This window comes from Varroa jacobsoni, unplaced genomic scaffold (genome assembly GCF_002532875.2).
Source record: "Varroa jacobsoni isolate VJ856 unplaced genomic scaffold, vjacob_1.0 scaffold_120, whole genome shotgun sequence".
Classification (NCBI taxonomy): domain Eukaryota; kingdom Metazoa; phylum Arthropoda; class Arachnida; order Mesostigmata; family Varroidae; genus Varroa; species Varroa jacobsoni.
In genome coordinates, this window is record NW_019213022.1 from 91,349 (window position 1) to 115,740 (window position 24,392).

Here is a 24,392-nt window from a genome sequence, read left to right on the forward strand (position 1 = left end):
TGTTGTGTTTTTGTGAGGGTTGGACTTTACTGGCCTCGAAGGAGTGCTGTCGGCTTTTGAAGAGCGTTCTCTTCATCATCAGTGGTTCGAAAACTTCGGTGATATTCCGTGAAATTGCGTATTGTGCCGTGTAAAGTGTGCAAGGCATCACGATGAGCTCAGGAGTATATGGTGGAGGCAAGTACAATGCTGTTATTATAGTTGCGTGGACACGTTTCAAACGATATCGACGGGTAATACAGAAGTGAGTGAAAAACCGCCGCGGAAAGCTAACAACAATGGAACAGCCGTCTTCCAATGCTAGCGAGCTAATGGCATTATGGTTCGAATCATATCTTTTCAAAGCTAGCTAGAGTTGTTGTTAAAGCAAAAGCAACATATTTGTTCAGGCAGCATCTATCAGTAGTAGTAATTAGTAAGACGGAGGTATTAATTCTCAGTGTTACTAGAAGAGCCTAACGTGATCGCATATTCAGTTTACACGTAAATAAATGCATAACAACATTGTATAACCTATTTGTGGTTAACAATTTTTTTTATAACTTTTGGTATCACGTCGTGTGTATTTGTTACCGTTAAATTTTATTCACATATAATGATATCTACTTATCTAATGTGCTAAATATTTTGTGAACAATATTTAGAGAGGTGTATTTTCAAATAGGCACAAGTACAGGCTACTGAAAAAAAAAAAAAAAAGAATTATCAGCATGTTCACTGAAGTGTGTTGAAGTTAATTACTATATCTAGACATGTTTGTCTCTTCTCAGTCCAGTCGTGTGTATGTGAGGGACCAAACTTTATTTAAAAGCTTAGCAAATTAACTAACATGATATGATTCAACGGAATAGATTTATGATTCAAATATAATTAAACATTCAGCATTATACTTTTATAATGTTTTAATTTTTTCGTACCACTCTTCACTTACTGTGGATGTGAAACATTGTCAATTTGGAGCTATATTTAATCGTTCGAACCTAGCTAATATTAGAACAAGAAAAAAAATTGATTTCTACATATTGCTGTGCACTTCATAGATGAGGTTGGCGCTCTCGTCTTCGATTATGGTCAGTATTCATTTCGGGCAGGATATGCCGGAGAGGACTCGCCGAAGGCTGATATCCCTTCCATTATGGGTTCTGTCGATCAATTGATTGAAGGCCGGGAGGGCAAAGAGGAACTCCTGGAAAAACGTCACCTTATCGACGTCGGTGCTCTGAACGTACCGCGCAAAGGCGTCGAACTTCAAAATTTCATGAAAGATGGTCTTGTCGAGGATTGGGACCTGTTTGAAAAGATGCTCGACTATATTTATGAGAAACATATTAGGTGAGCATGTTACATCATTTCCTCATGTGATTGTATATAAAAATGCGATTTATTGAATTCGGCACGTATGCAATAGGAATGAATTTGAACACATTTTTGCAACTCGTGAAAACTTTTAATAATATGATCATGAAGTTTAAATGTAAAAGAAATGAAATTTAAAAACTATCTCAGCTGGCAATTACGAAGAAATCTGGTCATTTCTGAACCTTTCTATTTATTCTTTACCTGTACTTTTCCATTTCCTACCTACTAGGAACGACGAAGTGTTGCCGTTTGTCACCTCATATTTATTGTCGATTATGTGTTCACTTATTTCAATGCATTGCAGGTCTGAATCACAATTACATCCCGTATTAATGTCTGAAGCTCCGTGGAATCAACGTGCAAAACGGGAGAAAATGACTGAATTAATGTTTGAAAAGTACAACGTTCCAGCGTTCTTTCTCGTAAAAAACGCGGTGCTCTCTGCATTTGCCAATGGTCGAGCAACAGCGTTAATTCTTGATGCTGGTAAAAAATCAATAAAGATATTTATATTTTTATTCAGTCGTTAATATTAGTACTATTATCTTAGAAATTTTTCATGAAAAGTCATATATATCGTGTTTAATGCTCACTATGATGAGCCAAATATCGTAATCGCTTTGCTGTACGTTTAGATGTTACCGAAATATTTTTGGTTTTGGTGAAGGCCTAAAAACCTAATTAAGAACAAAGAATTGGTTTTGACTCACACTCCGTCGTTAGTGAAGTATATATGATTTCCTGTGGATGCTGCCATCTTTTCTTTAATTGATTCTACTTGGTGATGTCAGACGTTTAACTATGTGTCCCTTTCTACTTGCATTTCTTGTGTATCTTTTGTTTTTGAATTATATAGGGTCAACTCAAACCTCAGCGATTCCGGTCCATGATGGATATGTACTCCAGCAAGCAATTGTCAAGTCGCCTTTGGCTGGTGACTTTCTGACGTTGCAGTGCAAAAACTTCTTGGAGGAGCACGAAAAAGTAGAACTCGTACCTCATTATCAGATTGCCTCTAAGGTGAATAAAATTCATGATTCTACATTTTTTTACATTGACACCTAACATATGTAGTAAAGTAATATGTAACGATAAGAAAAAGGTTAATGGCAATACTATTTCACAAGGCACACTTCAAACTTATTTTGCAGTAAGCAAATATGCCAGTTGGCTTCATCTCCCACTTATCAATGCCTGGCGGTTTTTTAGTAGCATATCAGTAATTAGTAGATATCTTGTAATATATATAGTTATTAACTAAAAGCAAAAATCTAAATTTCTCATGTTGGTACGTCTCTATAGGAACCAGTGAAAGAGCGAGAAGCGCCTAAATTTACCCGCAAAACAACAATCCCCGAAGTGTCGAAAGCTTGGGCGGATCTTCAGGTAAAGAATCTTTTGCGTGATTTTCAAGCGTCAGTTCTGCAGGTGGCAGACGCCCCTTACGAGCAGGAGACCGCTGAAGGAATGCCCGCAGTTCATTACGAGTTTCCTACAGGCTATAACGCTGACTACGGAGCAAAGCGATTCGAACTTGCCGAAGGTCTTTTTGATCCGTCTGTAATTAGGGTAAGACGTTAACCAAAAAAAAAGCCTAAAATATTTCTGGTAATAATATAGTCGTATTTTTATATCTGTTGTCTTATACGCTGCCACCAGATGGATAGATGGTTTATTTGAAAGGTATGCGATCTACTCTATGTAACGTCCTCAAATATTTTACGTTTGTATGGAAAACAGCCGCAACTTCCAGGCACTCCGATGGGTGCTGCACAAACTGTGACAACGGCAGTCGGCCTTTGTGACGTTGATGTTCGGCCCGCGCTTTATGGCAATATCACACTGGTGGGAGGTGCCACACTCCTACAGGGTTATGGGGAGCGCCTCCAGAGAGATCTCTCATGTAAGACGCCGCCATCAATGCGCCTCAAATTCATCGCACCCAACACGCCTGCAGAGAGAAGGTAATGCGAGCGGAAATAATTTACGTAACGCGTGTTAAAATAGCGTGTACCTACCTTTAAATAAATATAAAAAAAAAAACAACTTTCTATATTCACATAGGTTGCGTGGTATTATCGTTGGTGGGACTTGAGCCAGTAACCAGTGAGAGCCTTGGCCGTCAACGATACTACCCCAGTTTGGAATGTATATCCAAAGTCACCTGAGACAAAGGGTATAGCCTTTGTAATCTATTCTGCACTTCTAGAAGCCCGTTTCCATTTGCCTATCTGACTCAAAACGATCCCCTAAAGTGGTCGGATCACGCTTATTTTTTTTTGAGTCATCGGAGATCTGCCTAGAACGAAAAGCCACTGATCAAATACTGTTGTTTTTAGAGAGAAAAGAATACTTTTTTTTTTTATTAGGCGTGATGCTACCAAATTAGGTCATACGTCGACGGCAGCATTTTCTTTCTGAACTTCTGGCATTGATAAAACCTCCGCGCCACGTTTACAAAACTAAAGTTGTTACTAATATTATCCGCGCTGATATATAATAAGTGTAACAATTATGTGACGTGAGTAAATCTGCTCAGCTTGTGTTGCATTCAAGCTTTGTTTAAACTATATCGTGAAAGAAGCTATTAGCTTATCGTTATCAAAGAATTTCTGTTTAAGATATGTTGTATGAATAACCGTGCTCAGCGTGTGTTACGTGGAAAACCGTGTCTAAACTATAATCTGGTAGGAGCTACTATGTTTTATGGACACAAAAATTATAGCTTAATAACCTATCTTGATAATAGTCTGTCTTGCGACGTTCCCTTTATTATAAACGCAATTTGCTTTTTACCTCTATGCAGGTAAAGCGAATTGTACTTAATAGCAACACAGGCCCGAGGTATCTACCGCTCTTTGTTTATGTTAGACGTTTCTTTTTACATGGCGTTGGTTTCAGATTTGCCCCATGGATTGGTGGTTCTATTCTCGCTTCGTTGGGTACATTTCAGCAAATGTGGATTTCGAAACAGGAGTATGAAGAAGGTGGAAAGCAAGTCGTCGAACGCAAATGTCCTTAAATTTATCTTCTCACATGTATATAGTATGCTTATAGCAACTTTATAATGGCATTGAGTTAATACTATGCTTACTATTTGTACGATTGTCTTTGAATTATTTACGTAGTAGGTATATGTATACGTACCTATGTAAATATGTAGTCTTGTACTACATATTTCTGACAAAATCGGACCAATAATATTAATAAAAAAGCAAGCGTAAGTGACCCACAATGAAACCCTAATCTATTCATTTGTCTCGTTTTTTTTTCTGTTTGGATAAACATATGTGCCAGCCAGGGTATGTTCAAATGCAAAGTAGATTCAACTCATCTCTGATGAAATATCGATAACGTTTCAACTTTAACTTCGCTAAGTTGTTTAGTATTTTATAACCATACTGTTAAGGTTTTGTAAATTGAAATGTAGGATCTAATAACGGTGATAAAAAAAACAAAGCGAAAAGCACAAAACTTTCCTCGATGCATTTGCAGTGAGAAGATTTAATCTTCTTTGAGAACGGCTGTATGTTAATAAAAAAAGGGTTTGCTTAATAAAGATGTTTTGATATATTGCTGCGCAAGACTGGCATAAAAAGATGAAAAAAACACTGTCAACGCATAATGATGTATTAGCAAGTAAGTTCCAAAGCACGTATTTTTTTGACCATCTGTGTGAGCTTTGTCCCATCATTCCGTCTTGCTATCATTCTTTTGAGTCACTTCTGAAATAAATGTATTAGAAAATGTTCCTGTGTTTTTTTCGCAAAGGTCACCCTGCCGTTGTCTCACGACATGGCGTTGTTTTTCATGTACTTAATAGAATCAATGTCTTGTTAATGCATACGATCGGGCAGAATCGACGATTATAAAAAAAAAAATTCAGTTTTCTTTTAGGTCTAATGTTCTTCTGCGATCTGCAACGCGCAAAGCTTATGCCGATATGGATCACACAGAAACAAAAATTGTCACTGTGATCGGTGTTACTAGATTTTAAAGACACGTATTTTTTTTTCGGTTTAAAATCCTAGCTTGAATATTTTTAACAGAAATTTAATTTATATAAGCTAATTAGACCCGTAGAATCATTTTTTTTTAAATGTATGATAAGAGTATATGGACGCTATTGTAACACAGAATAAAACTGCAAGCGTCGACTAAGACAAAGGAAATCTGGTGATGTCATTTATTAATAAAAACGGTAATACGACTTTCAGATAAAACGCTCCGTCAATTATATATGATATAGTATTAATAAATAGATACTACTTAGGAAGGAAAAAGTTTTACGTTTGTAAAAAAGACATTTATATACGCGGTACTGTTCAGGTGCGACATGATTAATAGATTCAATATAGAACCTGTTCTGCGTATCTTTTTACGTATGCTACCATTTCCACGTTCGTGCTTTATCATAATTTACGATGAGAGGATGCAGTGCATCGAAAATTTGCTGCATATAGAATGCTTATTTGATACTTGAGACCCGATGATCGGTGTTCTACCTACGAAGGCTATCACCGACCAGTGAAGTAATCATTATTCGTCTTTCCTATTTTTCTTTCTTCATTTTTACATGATGAACAATACGAAATGTTTACGCTCTTTTTCCTCAGAAATGCCAACGACTTAGTCGACATTCACGATGTGCCAACACTTTACCAACACAACCCTTTATTGGTGTTTCATCTTTTGAGAGCAGGAAAACGGAAATTAACAATCGCTCTCCCATAACTGAAAAATAACTGATAGGGACTCGAGCCCGGTCCTCAAAAATTAGCCTAGATGTTATATATAATAGTAGATCAATGAATATTAACTTATGCCTTCTGTTTCATATAAAGCTGCTCATGTTCGTAGTTGTTAGGACATAACTACGTTTTTGAAGCCAGTTGTTGTTGGCGTTGTTTTCGCATTGCATATTTGTTTTTGTTTTTTTGTCGTTTCTGAACTGTCACATCGAGTACCTAGAGACATATCGCATATAGCAATAATTTTCGTTCCTCCGATTTTGTGATTGCCTTTTATCACTTTAACTTGACTCTTCATCATTTTCGCCTCTGATGTAACTTTGATATATAGGCTTTACAGAATGAGCGACGATAAGGAGGGCAAGTTTCCAAAAATGGGGAGCCGTTTAAGCAGATACACTTCCACTTAATCGCCGCTGAGCTGCTCGTATAACTTTGGGACATAGTCGTCGTATTCAGCCTGGAAAAAGTTGGCGGCGATGGGTTCGCCTAGTTTGTACTTCTTTGCAAAATCTCGAATATGGAATCCACCTCGGTTATCCCCGCTGCGATTAGTTAGCCGCTTCTCATCGAAGTTGATCCTGCCCTCGGGCTGCTTATACACAAGAAACACGTATCGATGCAAGCCTGTCGAAGTAAAGCAGTAGCAAAAAAATTGATAAAATTTTACGTTTAATAAATGAAGATTTGTACGTTATACTAAAACGGTAACGCGTCATCTTAGCAGTAATTTATTGTCATGAATGCTAAAGAACATTTAACCAGAAACACATTACTGAGTTCGAATAGTCGAAAATAGCTAAAAATGTATAGTACCAACCAGTTCCCTTGGGCGGTCCGGCTCCCACATATTCGGAAAGAGTTTCACCCTCGCTTATCTGCTGGCCTGGAATGTTACCCACTAGCCAATGGTGCCATTCGCGGTACTTGGGTGTCTGTCGAGAAGGCGCATCGGGATCCGTCATACAGAGAGTGTAGAGAGAGTCATTATCGGCGGTATAGTTGACGCTGGGGATGTCCTTGACCTGGGTAGGCGTAAGCACATTTCCAAGATTAACGCGTCCTTCAGAGTAGTTCACCTGAAGTGTTAATTAAGGAAGCAAGCTTTATATTCAGGGAGAAGTTGCCGTGGTACCTCAACACCTCTGTTAATATTATTATTGTTACTATCGCTATCGCCATTAAAGATTAAATTAATGTATTTTTTTGTAATGTCTCGTTCAAGCCTATGGACTAATCCCTCCTATAAATAATGAATTATTAAACCTGCTGATTACTCAACGTTTTTGGAATTTTCCAGTTATATCCTTGTTCATCAGTATTTATACTTCTTACATACACTATGATAATTGCATATGTGGGTCATTGTATTGAACTCAAGGTGCTTGTGACATTCAAAATCAGAAGGAAATTAAATCAAACAGTATGAAATATATTAATCAAGTCGCAAGCCTCATATTGGTTCCGCTAGGGGAACCTAAATTGTAAACAATTCTGCTTGAAGTCAGTTTCGTCATCACCGGCTCTCAGCTCAAATTTAGAACTACTCTACCGTTTATCTTTCCTAAAGCGTTTATCTGATCTAAATCGTTTTAAGCTGTCTGTCGCATTATTACAAGAAGTGACATTATATGCAGAAAACGACGATTGAGGGTTAGACTCAACCCAGTAGGGTCCCCAGTGCCACGACGAGATGCCACAGTCGCACCTAGCCACGACACTTAGTGGGCGCGTGGTTGGTGTCATTTGTGCCATTACCCAGTGTAGGGAAGCATCGATATATTTAGAGACATACAGTCCACTCTTTTTGACAGGGCTAAGAATGACAAACAATGTATTAACAAACGCCAGCCAGTACTTGGTGGCGCAAATCGCACTGAATGTCGTAACTATGGTAGCGCGAAGTACTACTATTGCCTAACGCAGTAAGTACAAGACACAAATGTCTGCCGACTCCTCTCTTGCGGCTCTCGACTTTGCCGTCACAGCGACCAAGCAGAGATCGTTGTGCTAAGACACACAAAGCACTAGTTGACCTTAATCTAATGATCCAGGTTATCTTACTATTTATCAAACCTGCGCAATGAGTTTGTGGTCTGCTTTGTGATTGGGTGTTTGATCGCTCAGTTGAATAACCCAAAATAAACAGTATAAGCATATCTTTTACATCAATAGCATTTATGATCTCATTTAAATATTATACATGGTTAACATGAAGCGGAAATGGTATCTGAATAAGCATTCACATTGTCTATGTCTTTGTTTTTAAACATGCGCTCCTTAAATGATCCTCCATCCATGCTATGAAATGGTATAGACGGCCAAAAGCTCAAAAAGGTGGCATCAATTCAATAGGTACAATACGAACGTTTAAGTTGATGAAATTGCAGTTTTAATAACCCAAGTTCTCGTGAAGAATGCTGAAAAAAAGTTTCAGGTTGCCAAGAATAGCTTGTTGTCACAAACGTTGATGGTAGTAAAAACTTTTTTCACATAGTTAGGTAATTTACATATCCTGCATTAGATAGAACGTTAATTGGCCACTAAAAAGAGAATACATTTTTGCGGTCGAATAACAAGGATAATGCGTACTAGTTTATCTTGAAGATCCTTTAGATATTTTGCAATATCTTTCTCAGCATCTAATTTGCCCCGAACAACCGTATAATACTCAGTCAGCAAAACCAAGAGATCGTTTGGTCAGTTTACTTGCCTTCCGAGTCTTTTTATAAACCGCTGTATTTTTGTTCTATTTAGATTTGACTCGAACATCACTTATTTTGATTTTCGATAGTTCTACTCCGTTCTAAAGATATATATCAAACTGTTTCGGAGCTTTTGAGCTTTGTTATTTTCTGCTACAATGATTCTAAAGAATCACTGTGGTGATTCAGACGGTTAAATGTCTTATATATACTAAGTGTTTTACATATATTCCTGCCGATTTTTTAGTTCATAGAGTTTATGTTAGTGGATAAGGTTAAAGAACAGAGTTCAAATACAAGGAAACACTGCCAGTAGACTGGATAATATAAATTATATACAACGAGAAAAATCTTTTAAACGAAGCAGGAAAATACAGGGTGCCTAACTAAGGGAGAACAGTTACAACAATGACAATAATCCAACACGTAGCAAAATGCTTGAAGCATTTTTCAGTTTGTTTTTGCACATCTTAAGCTATTGCTACAGCTTTGGCTACCACCATTTGTTAGATATAGCCTCCACCATGCTGCATTATCGATGATCATAGCGTGATATTCAAGTTTCTACTAGTAACCCATATAGGCCGCCATAATCATAACGCATTGTGGTTATTCGCGCCATTTTTAACCGGTAATTTTTAAACGTGTACTATACGTCGTTCTGAGATCCGATTGCATCATCGATTGTAATAAGAGTACTGCTCAGTCCAGCCCAGAAGAAAACCCAGAGAGCATGTTCACTGCATCTTGGAGAAGTTTCCTTTTTATAAATACTAACTCGATACCGAGTGTTTACAGTTGGGCTTCTAGATAATAACGAACTGATGCACTAACTACAGCGCTTCTCCGTAATAGGTGGAAGTGCTGCTACTACAGTGCATCGCCATTACCAAAGCACGAAGCGACGCAGGAAACCCAAGTGTGTTGACCTTAATGGTTAACAATGAGACCAATGAGCAATAATACAGTTTATCACTGCTTACTCTTATTCAATCCAAACCTCTGTGGAAGTTTGTGCGCCTTTTTAGTCGCCAACATGCTCAGATAACAAAATACTTGTGTAAAGCAAATATGTTTTTCTGTTTACAATGACTTCTATTACTCTATATTATGATTACCACTAACAAATATATTTGTTTAATTAATTTTGAAAAGAAAGCTATATAAGCACACATCGACACAGTTTTCCCTCTTTGCGCGATATTCTAACAATCAAATTATTACTGGCAAAGTTAAATCACAAGTTTCCGAATTTTCCGAAAAATGCTACTTTGAAGCGCACCGATCAGTCGATTCAAGGCCGCACGTATCCGGAAGGACATGCATAGAGTGGAAAGGGTCACTATAGTTGGCATTCTTTGAATCGATAAAAAATATTGGTCGGCATAGGTATCTGACCCACGACGCACAGAAAATTTAATGAGTTTTTTTTTGTTATTTCACGTGTTTCTTAATACACAAACCTAGTTACTACTATAATGCTTATTGGTTTTGTTTAGAGCTATTTAACAAGCCGAAAATTTTGAAAGACTTTGTAAGCTGAAGACCATGGAGGGAATAACTACATTTATGATCTCAAATAGAAAAGGGAGTCGTCGTGATTACGCAGTCTTTTCAGTGAACAGTGTGTTGGCTTAATATGGGCTTCATCGAGGTACCTATTATGAAATCGATCAAAAGGCGTCAGGAGAGAATGCTACTTCGATGTTAGCAAATAGATTTGGGCTCAGGCTACTGCTCGTCTTCGTAGTATATATATGGAAGATTACCCAAAAAGTAAAGAGCGAATACTGCAAATTATTTCGAATTCCCGAAGAACCTTATGGGTGTGCGTATGAAGATTGACAGCACGAAATGTGAATCGAAGACTTAACAACGTACGACCCCACGCTTCAGTCATGTCTTTTTTCTAAATTTTCATCATACGGAGGGGAACACATCATTTCACGCTTTTTTGCTTCAATTTTTTATTTTTTTTAAAGGCTTGAATCGAGGGAAACAGAATTGAACGATGGCTTGAGTCTTTAGATTCTTTGAACTTATATGCGCGCGAATTTGGTTGGGTCCATACCTTAAAGGAACCGGTAAGTGATGTTGTGTATATTTCTATTGATTCTCTCAAACAAGTTGTCCACGCATCATACACACGACAAACACGCAGCCAGTAGGAAGCTCCCAGAGCGCTAGCGTCAATGTGTAAGTAATGAAAAAAGGTGTACTTAGTATCTAATGAAAGGTCGCGTTTTACTTTAAACACTTTCAAAATCACTCAAATGTTTTAACCGCTAATTGACTTTGGACAACCTAACATATTCTTCGAAACGTGCTTCCAGCTAAAAATCACTAATCTCACTCAGATAGGATATTTGCAAAATATATATATACATACACCTATACAGTATATTGTCGCAAACTGCGAAAGGAAATATTCGAACTTACCATTTTGACTTCGCCAATCCACTAGCACAATCGACTGTGCTGCGGCGTTAGAAATTCTGAGCATATAAACAACGTGTTTATAAAATCGAATTCTTTATGATTAACTCTACATACTCCGTTCGTCCAAGACGATTAGTATGGAAATTGCTGGCTAGACTAGCAAATCGTGAAATATTGTCTTAAGATGAAAATCAAAGGAATCGGTTAAGGTCCTTTTGCGCATTACCGCACGTCGCGTTTGAAAGACACAGTGGCTATTTCAATGTTATGAATTAAAAACCATGTGTAGTCATTAATAACTTGCGTGTAAACTGCAAATGGAACTTGTTCTTCAATATATCCAACATTGTTTTATTTATCCATCGCCAGTTTCAGGTATGCAGTGCAAGACCAGTTTGGCAATTCGGTACCTTGACAGTCTAATGTGGCTCAGAAATTGATTTTCTACTAAAGATTTAGGTACCGCCTCTTACAGTCCTTCGGATACAGCGCTGTGAACAGACAAATTATTTTTTTTAGATAAATATCTCTTTAAACAAAACTTCTGTTAGAACTTGGGCTCGCTTGTATAGCTCTCGGGACGCAGGACAAACTTCGGAGTTCGAGAGTTCTAAAAACTACAGGCTACGATTTGTAAACTACAGATTACAAAATACGAATAACCGCGAAAGCGGTTTTTCACACGTCATTACCATCATCGATCTTATGGTAAATTTCTATTAGTTGGCCTCTGTAATGTCATTGCGGAACTACAGATTATCAATTACACTGTCACCCACTGTTGCCAGTCATCGACGCCTTAGCTCGTTTGCTAAATAGCACTTACCTCAACAATGTTTTCGGGGACACTATCGACAACATCCGGCACTACTTTATGTTCATCCATCGCGATCTTCAAGCCAGAATCACTGCGAACGCTCTCTAGCAAACTGAAAGGTACACACACCCAGATAATTAGAAACAGATAAATGGGGCCCATATTGGCCAGCATTCTGGTGATATCGAAACGAAAAAGCGTTCTTTTGTCACTAGGGCTGCTTCTCGATGCCTCGATACACATACAGCGCCCAAAGAATCAATAGAAAGAACGTCGTCAGTAACCAATCGTCTGTTGCTTTGGCTCACTGACGGAGCGCCGATACCAACAAGTTGCCAGAAGCCGACCAACAACTTCAGATGACTGTCCGCTTGACCGCTTACCAGACTAGCATCTATGGAGCTGGAGGACTGCTTTTCTCACGAATACCCTCCCTTAATCAGAACACACACACACGTATATATATATACGTGTGTGTGTGTTCTATAGATATGACGCTTACTGATTTGCATTTGTATTGCACGACACAAAGAAATATTATACCAGTACCGCAAGGTTACAGAAAAAAGTCATCTGTCAATTGGAAATAAATAAAGGGTACTCTTGTAACGTGTTCTATCTTACTATTTTTTAGCATGTTGATAGAGTACAACAGTAACGATGAGGACACGATAAACTTTCATAAGCTTTAGAATTAGAACAGTACCTAGCTTAAGTCATTATCTTGTAGAAAGCATTTTTCGACCGTTTTTTATCGCAGAAAAAAATGGGGAGTGAATAGATCAGCACGATGTGACGACCTCTGTAGAAGTCTTCGCAGAAAAAGGAGTTATGGATAAAAGAGTAATAATAGGATAAAAGGTGTTATAGATGAGCGACTGTTATAATTCAATTGACTATCAATTATATCATGGATTGCCATTCAAACACTTGCAGGTCACGTTCGTCACGCCGACAGTAGAAGAAACTTACGCAAATATCAATCAATCGTTCATAATAGAGGGGTAGATCTAGCATTTGTGCCGCCCGTAAAGAAAATCTATTAGTGGCTGGAATCTTATGTTCACGTTTCGATATTACTATCAGTAATAATAACAAGTGTTTTATATTTAGCTAAGATGTGTGACTGATATAAAACTGTGCAATATTCACAGCCAGTTATCGGTAAGGATACTGGTCAGCAGAGTTAGTGACCACGACGACTAGGATTTCTACATCTACCATTCACTCGTTACTGTGTAACCTATTTAGCTGGTTATGGAAACTAGGAAGTGTCGTGTTTCTAAAGTGCAGTCCGATTCGACTTATCACCTAGTCATAGTACATCCTGCTCTAGACTGCTAGGAACAATAAATAAGCTAGATTCGTGTATTAACTATCAACATTTTACAAAAATTTATATGCATACAAACGCATTGCAAAAGGAACACTCATTATCTTCCACTGTTTTAAACGCTAGCCATTGTTTCGAACATTGAACACTGACTGAAAAACATTTAACAATCATTAAGACTTTTCATAGCAACTGGAGGGCATAGATTAACACTAGAAACAAAAAAGGCCATGAAACAGAATTATTTATAGTTTCTAAGAAGGCAGAGACACGAGCTTAGCAAAAGCCCGAACGAATACAAAATCCTTATTGAACAACAAACAATTTCTCACTAACGAACATGTACTTCTACGTCATTCACAATAGCAGGTACTTAATCGCAATTGCAGCAGCGGTAGCACTATTGCACTGATAATAATTTTAAGAACCGCAATACAGGAAGCGTTACAAGGAAATTCTTTTTCTGAATTGAAAATATTAACGACTTCCGGTCTTCCATTCACGCAGGGCCGATGACGACGCCAAGGATTGTCCCTCTCGGCCGCTACAGCCACTAGTCTGATAATTAGGGCCCGGCAACAATTACGGTTACTTTTGAAAGCTGCATGGTTTACTGCTAAGGCATTGGCTGAAGTTAGTTAAACTTCATCAGAGGTCGAAGCTACGATAAGTAGTTATTTATTGCTGATGCTGAGCTGGCGTACTCCGCTGTTTGTTTAGTTTCTCGCCAATAATTCAATCACCGCTCCGTCCGCAACGCAACTATGACGTGCTCCTAGTATGAGCTCCACTTTGTGCTTCCGGCTGCTACTATCACTTTGAGAATTTTATTTTAAGCAAACAACAAGCGGCAGCAATTAGAAGTGTAACATATAACACGAAAGAAGAAAAACCCTCCAGCAAAAGCTTAACGACTAGCTAGCTAGTAGCTAGCAGTTAGTTAGAGGCCGATACAACTAGAATAATCACTAAGTATGTATTCTACGGTAATAGACACCGACTACTCCTCGATGTTGTCCCCGTCGTCGGGTCGCTGCTGTTCCATGCCGAAGAACGCACTGACATTAACGCCGCTGCTGCAGCGAGCTATGATAGGATACGCTGACACACGTTTTTGGCAAACAGAGAGCTAGATGCCGACGCGACCCGGGCTAACACACAAACACGGAGAGATGTACTGACGGGACGCGGTCGCTTTTGCTGTTGTCGCTACCGTTGTTGTTAGCTGACGCAGACGGGTTCAACCGCTCACACACTCGTTGATTGCTTGCCTGCCTGCCTGCCTGCCTGGTGGGTTGTCGGTGGCCAGACCTAATCCCAATTCTCCCTGTCAACCGTAGCAATGCAGCAATCACAAGCTCACCTTGTTCATGCTAAGCTTAATGCTTCCAACGGGCACGGGAAGCACCAACAGACATAGCAAGGCTAATACTGCTAAAAAAACCATGGCGACCCAGGAGAAATAATTACAGTGCGCGTGTGTGTGTATCCGTGTGTATATACACCATACAATGGTAACTATAACTGTACCCCAACGTCAATGCACACAGACGCTACTTAAAACGTTAGCTTTCCTCGTTTCAATGTACTACGAGCAGGAACAGTAACGTTCATCGTTTCACCCCATCACACTTTGTAATATGTATAGCGGCTCACTGACTATGGGCGCTGTTCGGTGTCGTAGCTGCCGCTCTGCGTCCGACGCGCACAGTGGCTCACCGTCTACCGCAGTTTATTCGGTAGACTGCTGTTGGTGATGTTACGTCGCCGCGACGCACGCAATCGTCCAACAACGTTGTCTGGCGACACGGCCCTCTTTCTGTTTTCCGTACGTACAAGCTGCTGTGTGCGTATGCGCCCGTAATTACCTCTACTGAATCAACTCTACAGTGTCTGCGTCAGCGTATTTCTGTGTGTATTCACACTGCGGGTGTGTATGGTGATTCTGTCACGACGCACGTTCTCCATAGAGACTTACCTGATATACGCTCACACTGGCCGTAATGACCGAGTCGGAGCGATACAGCTGACAGCCGTATTACTCAATGAAGTCTGTGAACGTTTGCAGTGTTTAAGGGGTAGCACATGTGTGAAGCATTCGCCGCTCTATCCGTTCATGTAACACTGGCCGCTCTTATGCCGCGAGCGACTGCTAGTAAGGTTGCCGGCTTAAGAAGAGGTAGAACAAACTCAGGCAACGAGAGAAGAAAGGGGTGGATAGGTAAGGGGCAATCCTCTCTAAGCATTTGGATCACAGCAAGCATTTAGTTGCTTTGCTGCTTTAGCAGAAGATATGCTGGCCAGCAGAGCTGGCATAGCTGATAAAGAAGTACAACGAGGACGCCATTTTGATGCCGATCTCGCTCAGGGAACTGTGTTAAATACAATTGGCGGTTTCTGGCTGGAGACTACGGGTTGGGGAAGCCGCTGCTGCTTGGAGTCCCGCCAACGACATGGAGTACACAGAATTTATGTACATATGAAGGGAGTTAGTTTTCAACTAGCGGTTTGAATTATGCCAAGGCTTTGTCTGACCCTGTTCGGGTATGTGTTGGCACTACGTATGCTACTATAAACATTTCCACAATGCTAGTACGTATGCTGGTGGGCACTGAGGACAAATATCTGCATATAAAATAAATCAAACGCGTCTTTTCCGCGTAGATTGTCGGTTCATTAATAGATAGAGTCACATACAAGAAACCGCTTAACACTGGTGATGACGACAAGAGTTATGACACAATACAAGTAAGTGGAGATTGTTATCATTATTTAAACGGACATGCAGAAAATGTTCGTTCATCTTTTGGCGGTACGTGCTAGCCAATGCTCGTTCAATTCCGTATTTCTTTGCTAGCGCGTATATGGTACGTTTTCATTCTCGGCTACGCTATCGTTTGGAGAAGCCCGCCGCTGTTGGCGGCGTGCCCGCCCTAAGTCTCGTCTGTGTGTTGCCCTCTCTTTGTTGTGCGGCTGCTGCTGATGGTAGCGAAAGTCGGCCCTCCTCCAGTGCTCAGTCGCATCACCGTAGTAGTAAACAATAATTATTCCGGAGTCCCGGCAGACCGACAAGACGCGGAAGAAAAAGGAAAACACGACTGTAAGGCATTTTGCGTTCTTTTCCCCCCTATTTTTGTTTGCCAACAAAGAGGAATACTGTTGTGGTGGAAGCACTGAAGTGGGCTAGCTTATAGTCCGAGATCACCGTCTAGAGATGATGGAGATAGACGGATTTTGACGCACTTTCGAAATGTCTATTGTATTCGCCTAATAATTTCTGTCTAAACAAGAGGTATTAAGTGGGTTATTCTGCAATCATGTGTTAGGTGTTTGTTATCGTGTTCATATAAGAAGCAAAGTTCTTATATGGAGATACGAAGAATCTTATTCGTATAGAGGCAGAGACAAAGACACGCCTTTTACTTGACTAGAACTAACGTACCTGATGGTATTGCGCGTGCAGTGGTGCGTTTTTGCGCCACGGATAATATTGACTTATCGCGGTGCGATTTGTTTTGTGTTGTTTGTCATGGTTACAGGTCCCCTTGGGGGACGCCACAGCCACCTCAGCTCCTCAGCCAGCAGGCAAGATGAATTCGTCACAGAACCTGAAAATCAAGCTCAAGGAGCTGGACGACATCGAAAAGGAGGTGGCTGGGGCTCTGCAATCGGCTGGACTCGCACTCGTAGAACTCGGTTCGTAATGTTACAACAATGCACCAGTCTGACAGTTGGCTTCCGTACTGAGGGCATTTTCTTTTAGTCTTCAGTTGAGTTCCTCCCGCGCGTGTGTATGTAGACGACCTTAAGTGAAGATTGTTTATTTTTAGCGAACACTGGTACCAAATAAATGACGAACACGACCATCATGTTTCGGTGAGCCATTTAGGAGAAGATAAACGTGCTGGTTGCGACAGAAGTCTCTAAATTAAACGTTTTCGCTTTTAGCTACTTTATTCCATTAGTTAAGCTCATTGAGTGGAATATAGAAAAGGCAATATTTACATATATGTAATACTTAGTAAGGGAAAAAAATCACGTAGGCATTACGCGCATACGTGTTAAGTGGTAGAATGTTATTGTAAATTAATGATGTCGAATTCGTATGCGATATTTTAGTATATAATTTTTTTTATCGCACCGGTTAAATATTCGAATCCAGGGAGAGGACAGGAATAAAGGCAGTTTCAAGGTCCTTATAGAAAAACGTATGTTCTCTTTAGCCAGTGCTGGTTAGTACCTCTCATTGAATGTTGCTGGACGCTGACGAAGCCATGTGTAATGATAACCAACGTGTAAGCTGATTTTTATTATTATTAATGAATGTCAATGCTTATATTAAAAATTGACTGCTCACATTATAGCAAGCATACATGAGACATGTCTATTTGTTTGCTTACCAAACTATGAGACACACTTATAATATTTTCTGTACTAATGCTTATCAGAGTAAATGACTTTGTTGTGATTTGTTTTTCACGTTTTGCGTCCGATACTTGACCTTAGGCATTCTCTCAGACGGCTGGCCTTTGCCATCATGAAGTGTGTTTACGTTCGGATTCGGACGTAGACCACCACGTATCCCTTATTTTAGTAGGAAAACGCATTATTCGTCCGACAATGTGATTAGTTAGGGTCAGCGTCACATATTTTTTCTGTTTTTGAATTGCGCTTGTTTATCTATTCTCGAGTATAAATATGTTTTAAAATATAATATTAGCCAGCAATTTCATGTAATGGGTTATTAAACAATAACCGGTTACTGAAAAGTATTTTATCAATCATTAGCTTACGTTATAAGATTCTAAAACATTAATCCTGCTACAGCTTGCCCCTATCGTTGATTCCCGTATTATAAAACTTCGGAATTGATTCTTTATACTTACTGTATGTTATCATTTCAAAACCGTGTGATCGTCAATCAGTGTGTTTTTTTTATGAACAGAGAATTGTCCGAGACATTTATATGTTTATAATTTAGTGTTATCACAAGTATTGTAGCAATTTGGTATTTCTGCGTCTCACTAAAGATAAAATTTTTTTGGAGGGTCTAAGGATCACATTGATTAATACGTTGATTGAGTGGCACCTTTTGTACTTTCTAAGAACACTATGTACAATATATGTGTTAATATAAAAACCTGTGTTTTTTTCTAAGTTGCTGTTCTGAATCCTGCTGATCAGAATTAGAAACCAATTTTCTTTGATCCTAATATGTGGACTAGTATATGTTATAAAAGAAACGCTTAAAAAATTATTTCTGCACATAATGATTTGCAAAGAACATTTTTATATGCACTTTGTTCCCAATATAAATTGTCGATTCGGATTAATTGTGTTATGTTAATGTTGACCGTAGTTTTTCGTTGTTTATGCTGGCCGATTTCTTGTAGGCAAAGAGAAGCCGTCAATGAAACAAGTAGAGTCAAATGCGTCAAATTTCATCAAAACACTTCAAGGAGTCGAAAATGGTCTGTCGAAGCACATCATCTATCTTACTCAGGTCTCAACGGTTCAACCTCACGAAGGCAGCAGTTACGCCGCTCAAAAGGTAAAATAGAATTAGTGATATTGATGTCCATACACTGATTTTATAAAATCCCGGTAAAGCATCAATTGCCTTATTTTGCCTCACGATGAGTGAAGAAAACCATTTACATATGTATTCTTATTAATAATAACCTTGAGCCCTACCTATATGACAAAACCTTAAGGCGATTGGCTTTGACCGTGTTTCTCGCCAGTCAGTGAGCGCATTCGGCGATTTTCCTAATTAGCGACTTTCATCCTTGCCATAAAAAGCAACTGGATGCAATCGAATCTACAATCTGGCATAAGTGGAGCACTTGATTCTTTCCGCCTGCATGACTGTAATTCAAATACTACGCACAAGCATAAGTGTTTAAATAATGTGGTATTAATAATTGCACATATATTTTATAAGATGCGAGGAGACACAGATTTAGCTATACTTCTGTTGAAAGACGTTTACCTCAGTGTATCACATTGTATTTATATGATATAATTTTCGCGGTTTTCATTTTTTATTCACAGGTGTTTCATATGGCATTACATCGTCTGGAACATGCCCGGTCGCGAATGAATGAGCTGGAGCGCCTTCGACAGACTCATCTGCAGCAAGACGCGCAGCACAATCCACCAATGCCACCGCAGATGGCTGGTGGCCAGCAAGGACAACAGCAAGGCCCTATGGGTGGTCAGGCAATGGGAGCTCAAAGCCAGATGGGCGGTAGTCAAGGTTCTATGGGAGGCGGGCAGGGTCCTCAGGGAATGGGTGGAATGCAGAGTCCTATGGGCGGAAGCGGCATAGGACAGATTGGACAGAGTCCAGGTGGACCTTTGGGCGGTTCTATGCAGGGCAGCCAAATGGGAATGTCACCAAGCCAGGGTCAAATGGGTGGACCCATGAATCAACAAGGAACTATAATGGGACAGCAAGGTCAAATGGGAGGTTTAGGTGGCGGCCAAATGTCTGGTATGGGACCTATGAGCCAGCAAAATTCTATGGGACAGGGCGTTCCTATTGGCCATGATCAGTACGGAGGTTCAGGCATAATGGGGAATGCTCCAGGTCAGATGGGTATGCGACCACCTGGACCCGGTGGCATGATGGGTCAACAACCTCCAATGGGTGGAATGGCTGGAATAGGAGGAATCGGTGGCCAGATGGGGCCTCAAGGACTGTAGCGAAATTCTTGTAGCGAAACAAAATACTAGCTTTTGGCCAAGTGATTCACAGTTTTTGAACATAACGAACTAATCGTTGAGGTTGAGTCAAACTAATGGCGGGAAAATGTCACAAGTGTGTCAAGTGTGACATCTGTTTATTGTATATAATAGCTGTCATGTCTTACTAAGACGTAAACGAAATAAAGCGAAAAAAGGACACGCACATGATATATCCCAGTACAACATTGTGTTTACTGAAATTTATTATGTAAGTACAACAGTGTTTGACTTATCTAATAACGTCAATCAGTTTGTATTTAATATTTAGATAAATAGTACGCTTGAGTTGAAAATTAGTGACATCCTTGTTCTGTATCAAGAACACTTGCTCGTGTTCTATCTGTTTTATTACAAAAGACAATTATCTTTTGTAATAACTTTGAATTTGGTATTTTCCTCACATACACACACAAGCGCGCATGCGAAGCACAAACTGATTCGCCTCGGTTACTTGGTGGCGTTTAGGACAGGGTGGGTAGGATAATACTCGACAGTGGCTAGAGATTCTTATGTGGTCGTTATCGCTCGAAATTTTCTAGGTCGTCGTTAATGGAACAAAACGGCCCTGCTAATTGTACTTTGTTCTCATTGAAGGACAATGTCTTCTGCTCGCCAAGTACGAAATGCTTTGTGTACAACATGAACATTCCGTGCATAATCCGCGATTTCACTACATTGAGCAACTTAACACTCTTCCTCCGTAGTTGTAGAAAAACATTGCATCGGTACTCCGGACTGGAATTGAGTGGAAGTTAGCTTCATAGCTGGCTAGTACCACCCGCCCTTTACTACTGCAAGTGAAGTATAATTCGAGCGTTGACTGTGGGGCCAGCCTTATATTTCCAATCGTCGCTAGTCGCGTACTCAAGCACAAAATTATTTCCAGCAAACTGTACCGCTTTCCGAAGACGTTCACCGATCGCCCGAATTTCATCGCGATGACGGTCGAAATCGGCTTTCACCCAGAGCGAAACTCGGTCCTGATTTTTACGTGCGGAGTAAGTAGCCCCATTGACAGATGGAGCAAGATTGTCGAACTGATCTCCTATAAGCAACATAGCAACCTCGGTCCATACTGCGTCCATTTCTGGTGAACGTGTACGACGCTCACGTAGCGTTATCGACCACATGCCGCCCTAAAAGTACAAGAAGGCTAAACAGATTATTATTACAATAAAATTACTCTTAATTATCATTAAGGATAATTACTATTATCATCATGGCATAAGTTGAGCCAAACGTAGATGCCTTGTGGCAAGAGTCAGATCCTGTAAAGGAATTCTTACCAAGGACATGCATATACGTTGTTAAGTAGTTTTGACTAGTAATATATATATATATATATAAATGGGGTCCCATTGTGGCAAACTTATTTTGCTGACACCGTCCTCCTTAAAAAATTTTTATGTCCAAGCAAAAACGCTTGACAAGGTACACTTGTAACAAACTAAAGATATTGAATTTTAAAGTGACACACGTGATCAGTATTATTTTTGATGCCAAAAATAATATTGTAACCTAGAATGAACATAAAATTGCATTTCGATGTCTCAGTTTGCAGATCATATATATATAGTCATATTGATATTTCGATAATGCTAAATTGGTCTTGTCTGCCCAGTCACAAAAAAACATTCCTCACTTTCGCATCCGATACACATATGCAAGACTAATGTTGCTACAAGTCACAAATCCATTCTTCGCCAATACGCAAAAATAACACTTCGTATGAATAAAATATTGGCAGAGTCTCACAACATCAAATAACTAACCCCAGTATTATGGACGTCTTCCCATTCTGGTCGGATGCCTTTTTTGAAAAGATTGAAATCACGGCCAGGCTGGAGATTCGACGGTTGAATCGTATGGTTGTACATAGCCCAAAAATCCTCAACGGTGTCAAACTCCCAAAGTCGGAGAAGGTTTTCCTGCCAGGATTTCTTTTTGTCTCCCTACAAGCAGAAAACGCGACAACATTATCAGAAATGGGAATTTTAATATGACGATCACGCAAAACACTGAAATAGTGCAGACTGAACTGTGCGGCATCCTAAAGCATATTTAGTTTTTCAAGTATGTACTGGACACCGAGAGCAAAAATAAAAGTGCCAGATGGAAGATAGGTTTTCCATCTGGTACATTCCAAATAAGGCTACTTACTTGATAGTACCAGAAGACCCATACATCTTGTAAAGGATGCTTGGTGCACGCCTCTGAAGCTGACTCCTTAAAGGAATACGTTTTTTCAGCCTCTGTCGTTTGATCTCTTCCACTCTCGGAGATATCCTTGAACGACACAGATATACCAGTCGCGACTTCATTATTATATCGTGGTGGAACAATTGCTTCCTTGATAATGAATCGGTTTTGGAGGATCGAATCACCCGATCCATCGTGATGGTGCTTGATGGGCGGAGGTGAACTAGGTACGACGACATCATCATCGGTAATATACTCCAGATCGGGTCTGAAAAAATTGACTTATTATGACTTCAGTTAAGTATAACATTGGATATTTTCACGGACAACTTTTGATTACTATTTTCACTATGATCATCGTCTATTAATTCCAACTCTATTGGCCAATAACGAACGTATCTCAAGGATCAATATTATATAGGTGTAATATTTTCTTAGCCAGAACCAAAAAAAAGTATGCTTTTCCAGTCGTATAACAGAAGAAATGTATATTCAGCTATCGTTCCAAGTGTTGATCGACATCAAAAAGAGAATATATACACATCAAATATATTAAGCTAACTATATGTACGAGTCATTGCTATTGTGATTGTCAAAGAGATGTTTTCTGCGTTTCTTTTATTTTCAACAACTTTGGCTGGCAATGTTGGTTTGTTAGGTATGCAGACAATATTGGTGTATCAATCGTTATTTTATATTTTCTATGTGCATTAGTATCTTATTTCTTACTACACTATATCTCATTTGTAATAAGTCAAGATTATAATAGAAGACTAAATTATAGCTACGCATAATTCGTTCGTTCGTTTTAGGAGTAGGAAAATTAAAACCTATCTTGTATTAGGTTAGTCAAAATGTAATGAGTTTATTATGTTATATACTTATTCTCGTTTTTACCTCTCAGTTATTTCTTGTTTGTACATAGCATTCGAAAACGCTTTCTTTATGGTACATATTCGTTTTGTGATAGCCGGACTTGTTATTTAATCTCCAAAGATAGACTTAACACGTGAGAAAAAGTTATTAACGGTTTATTTCTCCTTTAACTAATGTCAAAAAGCTACTTAAGCAGCCATCGTCTGGACCTCACATTTGACTACTGAAAGGTAATATGGTTAGTTCAGAAATAGCACTTTAGGCCTGTACAGTGCACTTCGCTTCGGTAGACTACGTGGAGTCTTTTATATGTAGAGAATAGGTAAAGGCACTATTAAAACAAGGCGGCCGATAAATAATTCTTAGATTGGCTGCGAAGATAAACTACCGATTATGCGATTGTTATCAGCCATTCTCGCTCGGTGGATTTGTAGCAAAATAGGAATTCGGGTATTTTATAAACCAGGTGAAAAGTACAAAGAAACATCGATGTTTAATATTTCTCAACATATTGTGCGTTTCCTGGATATGGTTAGAAACAACTGTTATGGATAACGAGAAGTAATGTTTTTAGCCTAAGATGAAGCAGAAATATTAAAAGGTCTAGGACACAGATTCAAGCCGAAGGCAAACTAAATCCCCACCTGAAGGAGACCATGACTTACGACTGATGGAACTGGAAAGGTCCGATGCACAGCGAACTGACTCGGAAAAATAAGAGGAAAAATAAAGATTTGTATATAGTCCAGCTGCACCAAATTAATAAGACTATCCAACAGAATTGACAGTACGATTACAGCTAAGTTATTCTTTTCCAATATAATGCCAGACCACATATGGCAACGGTTGTTAAAGCCGCCTTGCAGGACTTATTTTGTAAGGTTTTTTTGTACGCGCTATATTATCCAATTTAGTCCCGACGACTTTTTACCGGTTAATAAAAGTCGTAACAATATATTTGAGAGCAATTAGAACCTGAAAAACTGACCGGACGACCTCCTTAATAACCGGCCAAAAATTTTCCTTTTGGCGAGAGAGTAAATTGAGTGTGGACTAAGCCCGTACAGAGTCACTATCATTACATAAATGACTGATAATTTGCTGCCACAATTCGGCCAAACCGCAGTTTTTTAGGTGAAACTTTTAATTTCGAATAACCAAAC

The 24,392-nt window shown here is 39.3% G+C and overlaps 4 protein-coding genes across 13 annotated transcripts in view; 2 read left to right on the top strand and 2 right to left on the bottom strand.

The window, feature by feature from the left end:
* The first annotated feature begins 40 nt into the window (after window positions 1-40).
* On the top strand, window positions 41-5,108 carry Bap55 (Brahma associated protein 55kD). 3 transcript variants are annotated; one of them, XM_022844740.2, is made up of 7 exons: window positions 41-177; window positions 1,041-1,332; window positions 1,664-1,845; window positions 2,216-2,379; window positions 2,662-2,928; window positions 3,100-3,323; window positions 4,261-5,108. In XM_022844740.2, the coding sequence occupies exons 1-7, from the start codon at window positions 153-155 to the stop codon at window positions 4,379-4,381; spliced, it is 1,275 nt and encodes a 424-aa protein (XP_022700475.1). In that variant the 5' UTR covers window positions 41-152; the 3' UTR covers window positions 4,382-5,108. The 3 variants fall into 3 exon arrangements, with proteins under 3 accessions (XP_022700475.1, XP_022700485.1, XP_086827199.1); XM_022844750.2 differs by lacking the exon at window positions 41-177 and adding an exon at window positions 225-322; XM_086971073.1 differs by lacking the exon at window positions 41-177 and adding an exon at window positions 229-244.
* A 404-nt stretch (window positions 5,109-5,512) lies between these two features.
* LOC111266946 (protein D2) lies at window positions 5,513-15,520 on the bottom strand. 5 transcript variants are annotated; one of them, XM_022844860.2, is made up of 4 exons: window positions 15,383-15,520; window positions 12,081-12,183; window positions 6,931-7,189; window positions 5,513-6,737 (listed from the first exon to the last, which is right to left on the bottom strand). In XM_022844860.2, the coding sequence occupies exons 2-4, from the start codon at window positions 12,138-12,140 to the stop codon at window positions 6,517-6,519; spliced, it is 540 nt and encodes a 179-aa protein (XP_022700595.1). In that variant the 5' UTR covers window positions 12,141-12,183; window positions 15,383-15,520; the 3' UTR covers window positions 5,513-6,516. The 5 variants fall into 5 exon arrangements, with proteins under 5 accessions (XP_022700595.1, XP_022700612.1, XP_022700570.1 ...); XM_022844877.2 differs by lacking the exon at window positions 15,383-15,520 and adding an exon at window positions 15,065-15,083; XM_022844835.2 differs by lacking the exon at window positions 15,383-15,520 and adding an exon at window positions 14,406-14,732.
* A 15-nt stretch (window positions 15,521-15,535) lies between these two features.
* LOC111266912 (uncharacterized) lies at window positions 15,536-20,337 on the top strand. 4 transcript variants are annotated; one of them, XM_022844789.2, is made up of 4 exons: window positions 15,536-15,625; window positions 16,944-17,100; window positions 18,798-18,955; window positions 19,459-20,337. In XM_022844789.2, the coding sequence occupies exons 2-4, from the start codon at window positions 16,995-16,997 to the stop codon at window positions 20,110-20,112; spliced, it is 918 nt and encodes a 305-aa protein (XP_022700524.1). In that variant the 5' UTR covers window positions 15,536-15,625; window positions 16,944-16,994; the 3' UTR covers window positions 20,113-20,337. The 4 variants fall into 4 exon arrangements, with proteins under 4 accessions (XP_022700524.1, XP_022700504.1, XP_022700514.1 ...); XM_022844769.2 differs by lacking the exon at window positions 15,536-15,625 and adding an exon at window positions 16,401-16,504; XM_022844779.2 differs by lacking the exon at window positions 15,536-15,625 and adding an exon at window positions 16,546-16,696.
* The window catches only part of LOC111266904 (eukaryotic translation initiation factor 4E), a 5,287-nt gene continuing 1,214 nt past the window's right edge, over window positions 20,320-24,392 (bottom strand). The window contains exons 2-4 of the mRNA XM_022844752.2: window positions 22,315-22,621; window positions 21,927-22,106; window positions 20,320-21,290 (exon numbers count right to left, since the gene is read on the bottom strand). Coding sequence (XP_022700487.1) covers window positions 20,943-21,290; window positions 21,927-22,106; window positions 22,315-22,621 — 835 coding nt within the window. The 3' untranslated portion in view covers window positions 20,320-20,942. The remainder of the gene's footprint in view (window positions 21,291-21,926; window positions 22,107-22,314; window positions 22,622-24,392) is intronic.

Coding starts and splice junctions, on each gene's coding strand:
- LOC111266946 (XM_022844816.2), bottom strand. CDS start 12,314: ATGTGTATCGAGGCATCGAGAAGCAGCCCTAGTGACAAAAGAACGCTT. Junction 7,190..12,080: donor TCCCCGAAAACATTGTTGAG/GTAAGTGCTATT, acceptor TTAACACTTCAG/GTGAACTACTCTGAAGGACG. Junction 6,738..6,930: donor CGGACCGCCCAAGGGAACTG/GTTGGTACTATA, acceptor TTACTTCGACAG/GCTTGCATCGATACGTGTTT.
- Bap55 (XM_022844740.2), top strand. CDS start 153: ATGAGCTCAGGAGTATATGGTGGAG. Junction 178..1,040: donor CTCAGGAGTATATGGTGGAG/GCAAGTACAATG, acceptor TGCACTTCATAG/ATGAGGTTGGCGCTCTCGTC. Junction 1,333..1,663: donor ATTTATGAGAAACATATTAG/GTGAGCATGTTA, acceptor AATGCATTGCAG/GTCTGAATCACAATTACATC.
- LOC111266912 (XM_022844789.2), top strand. CDS start 16,995: ATGAATTCGTCACAGAACCTGAAAATCAAGCTCAAGGAGCTGGACGAC. Junction 17,101..18,797: donor ACTCGCACTCGTAGAACTCG/GTTCGTAATGTT, acceptor GATTTCTTGTAG/GCAAAGAGAAGCCGTCAATG. Junction 18,956..19,458: donor GCAGTTACGCCGCTCAAAAG/GTAAAATAGAAT, acceptor TTTTATTCACAG/GTGTTTCATATGGCATTACA.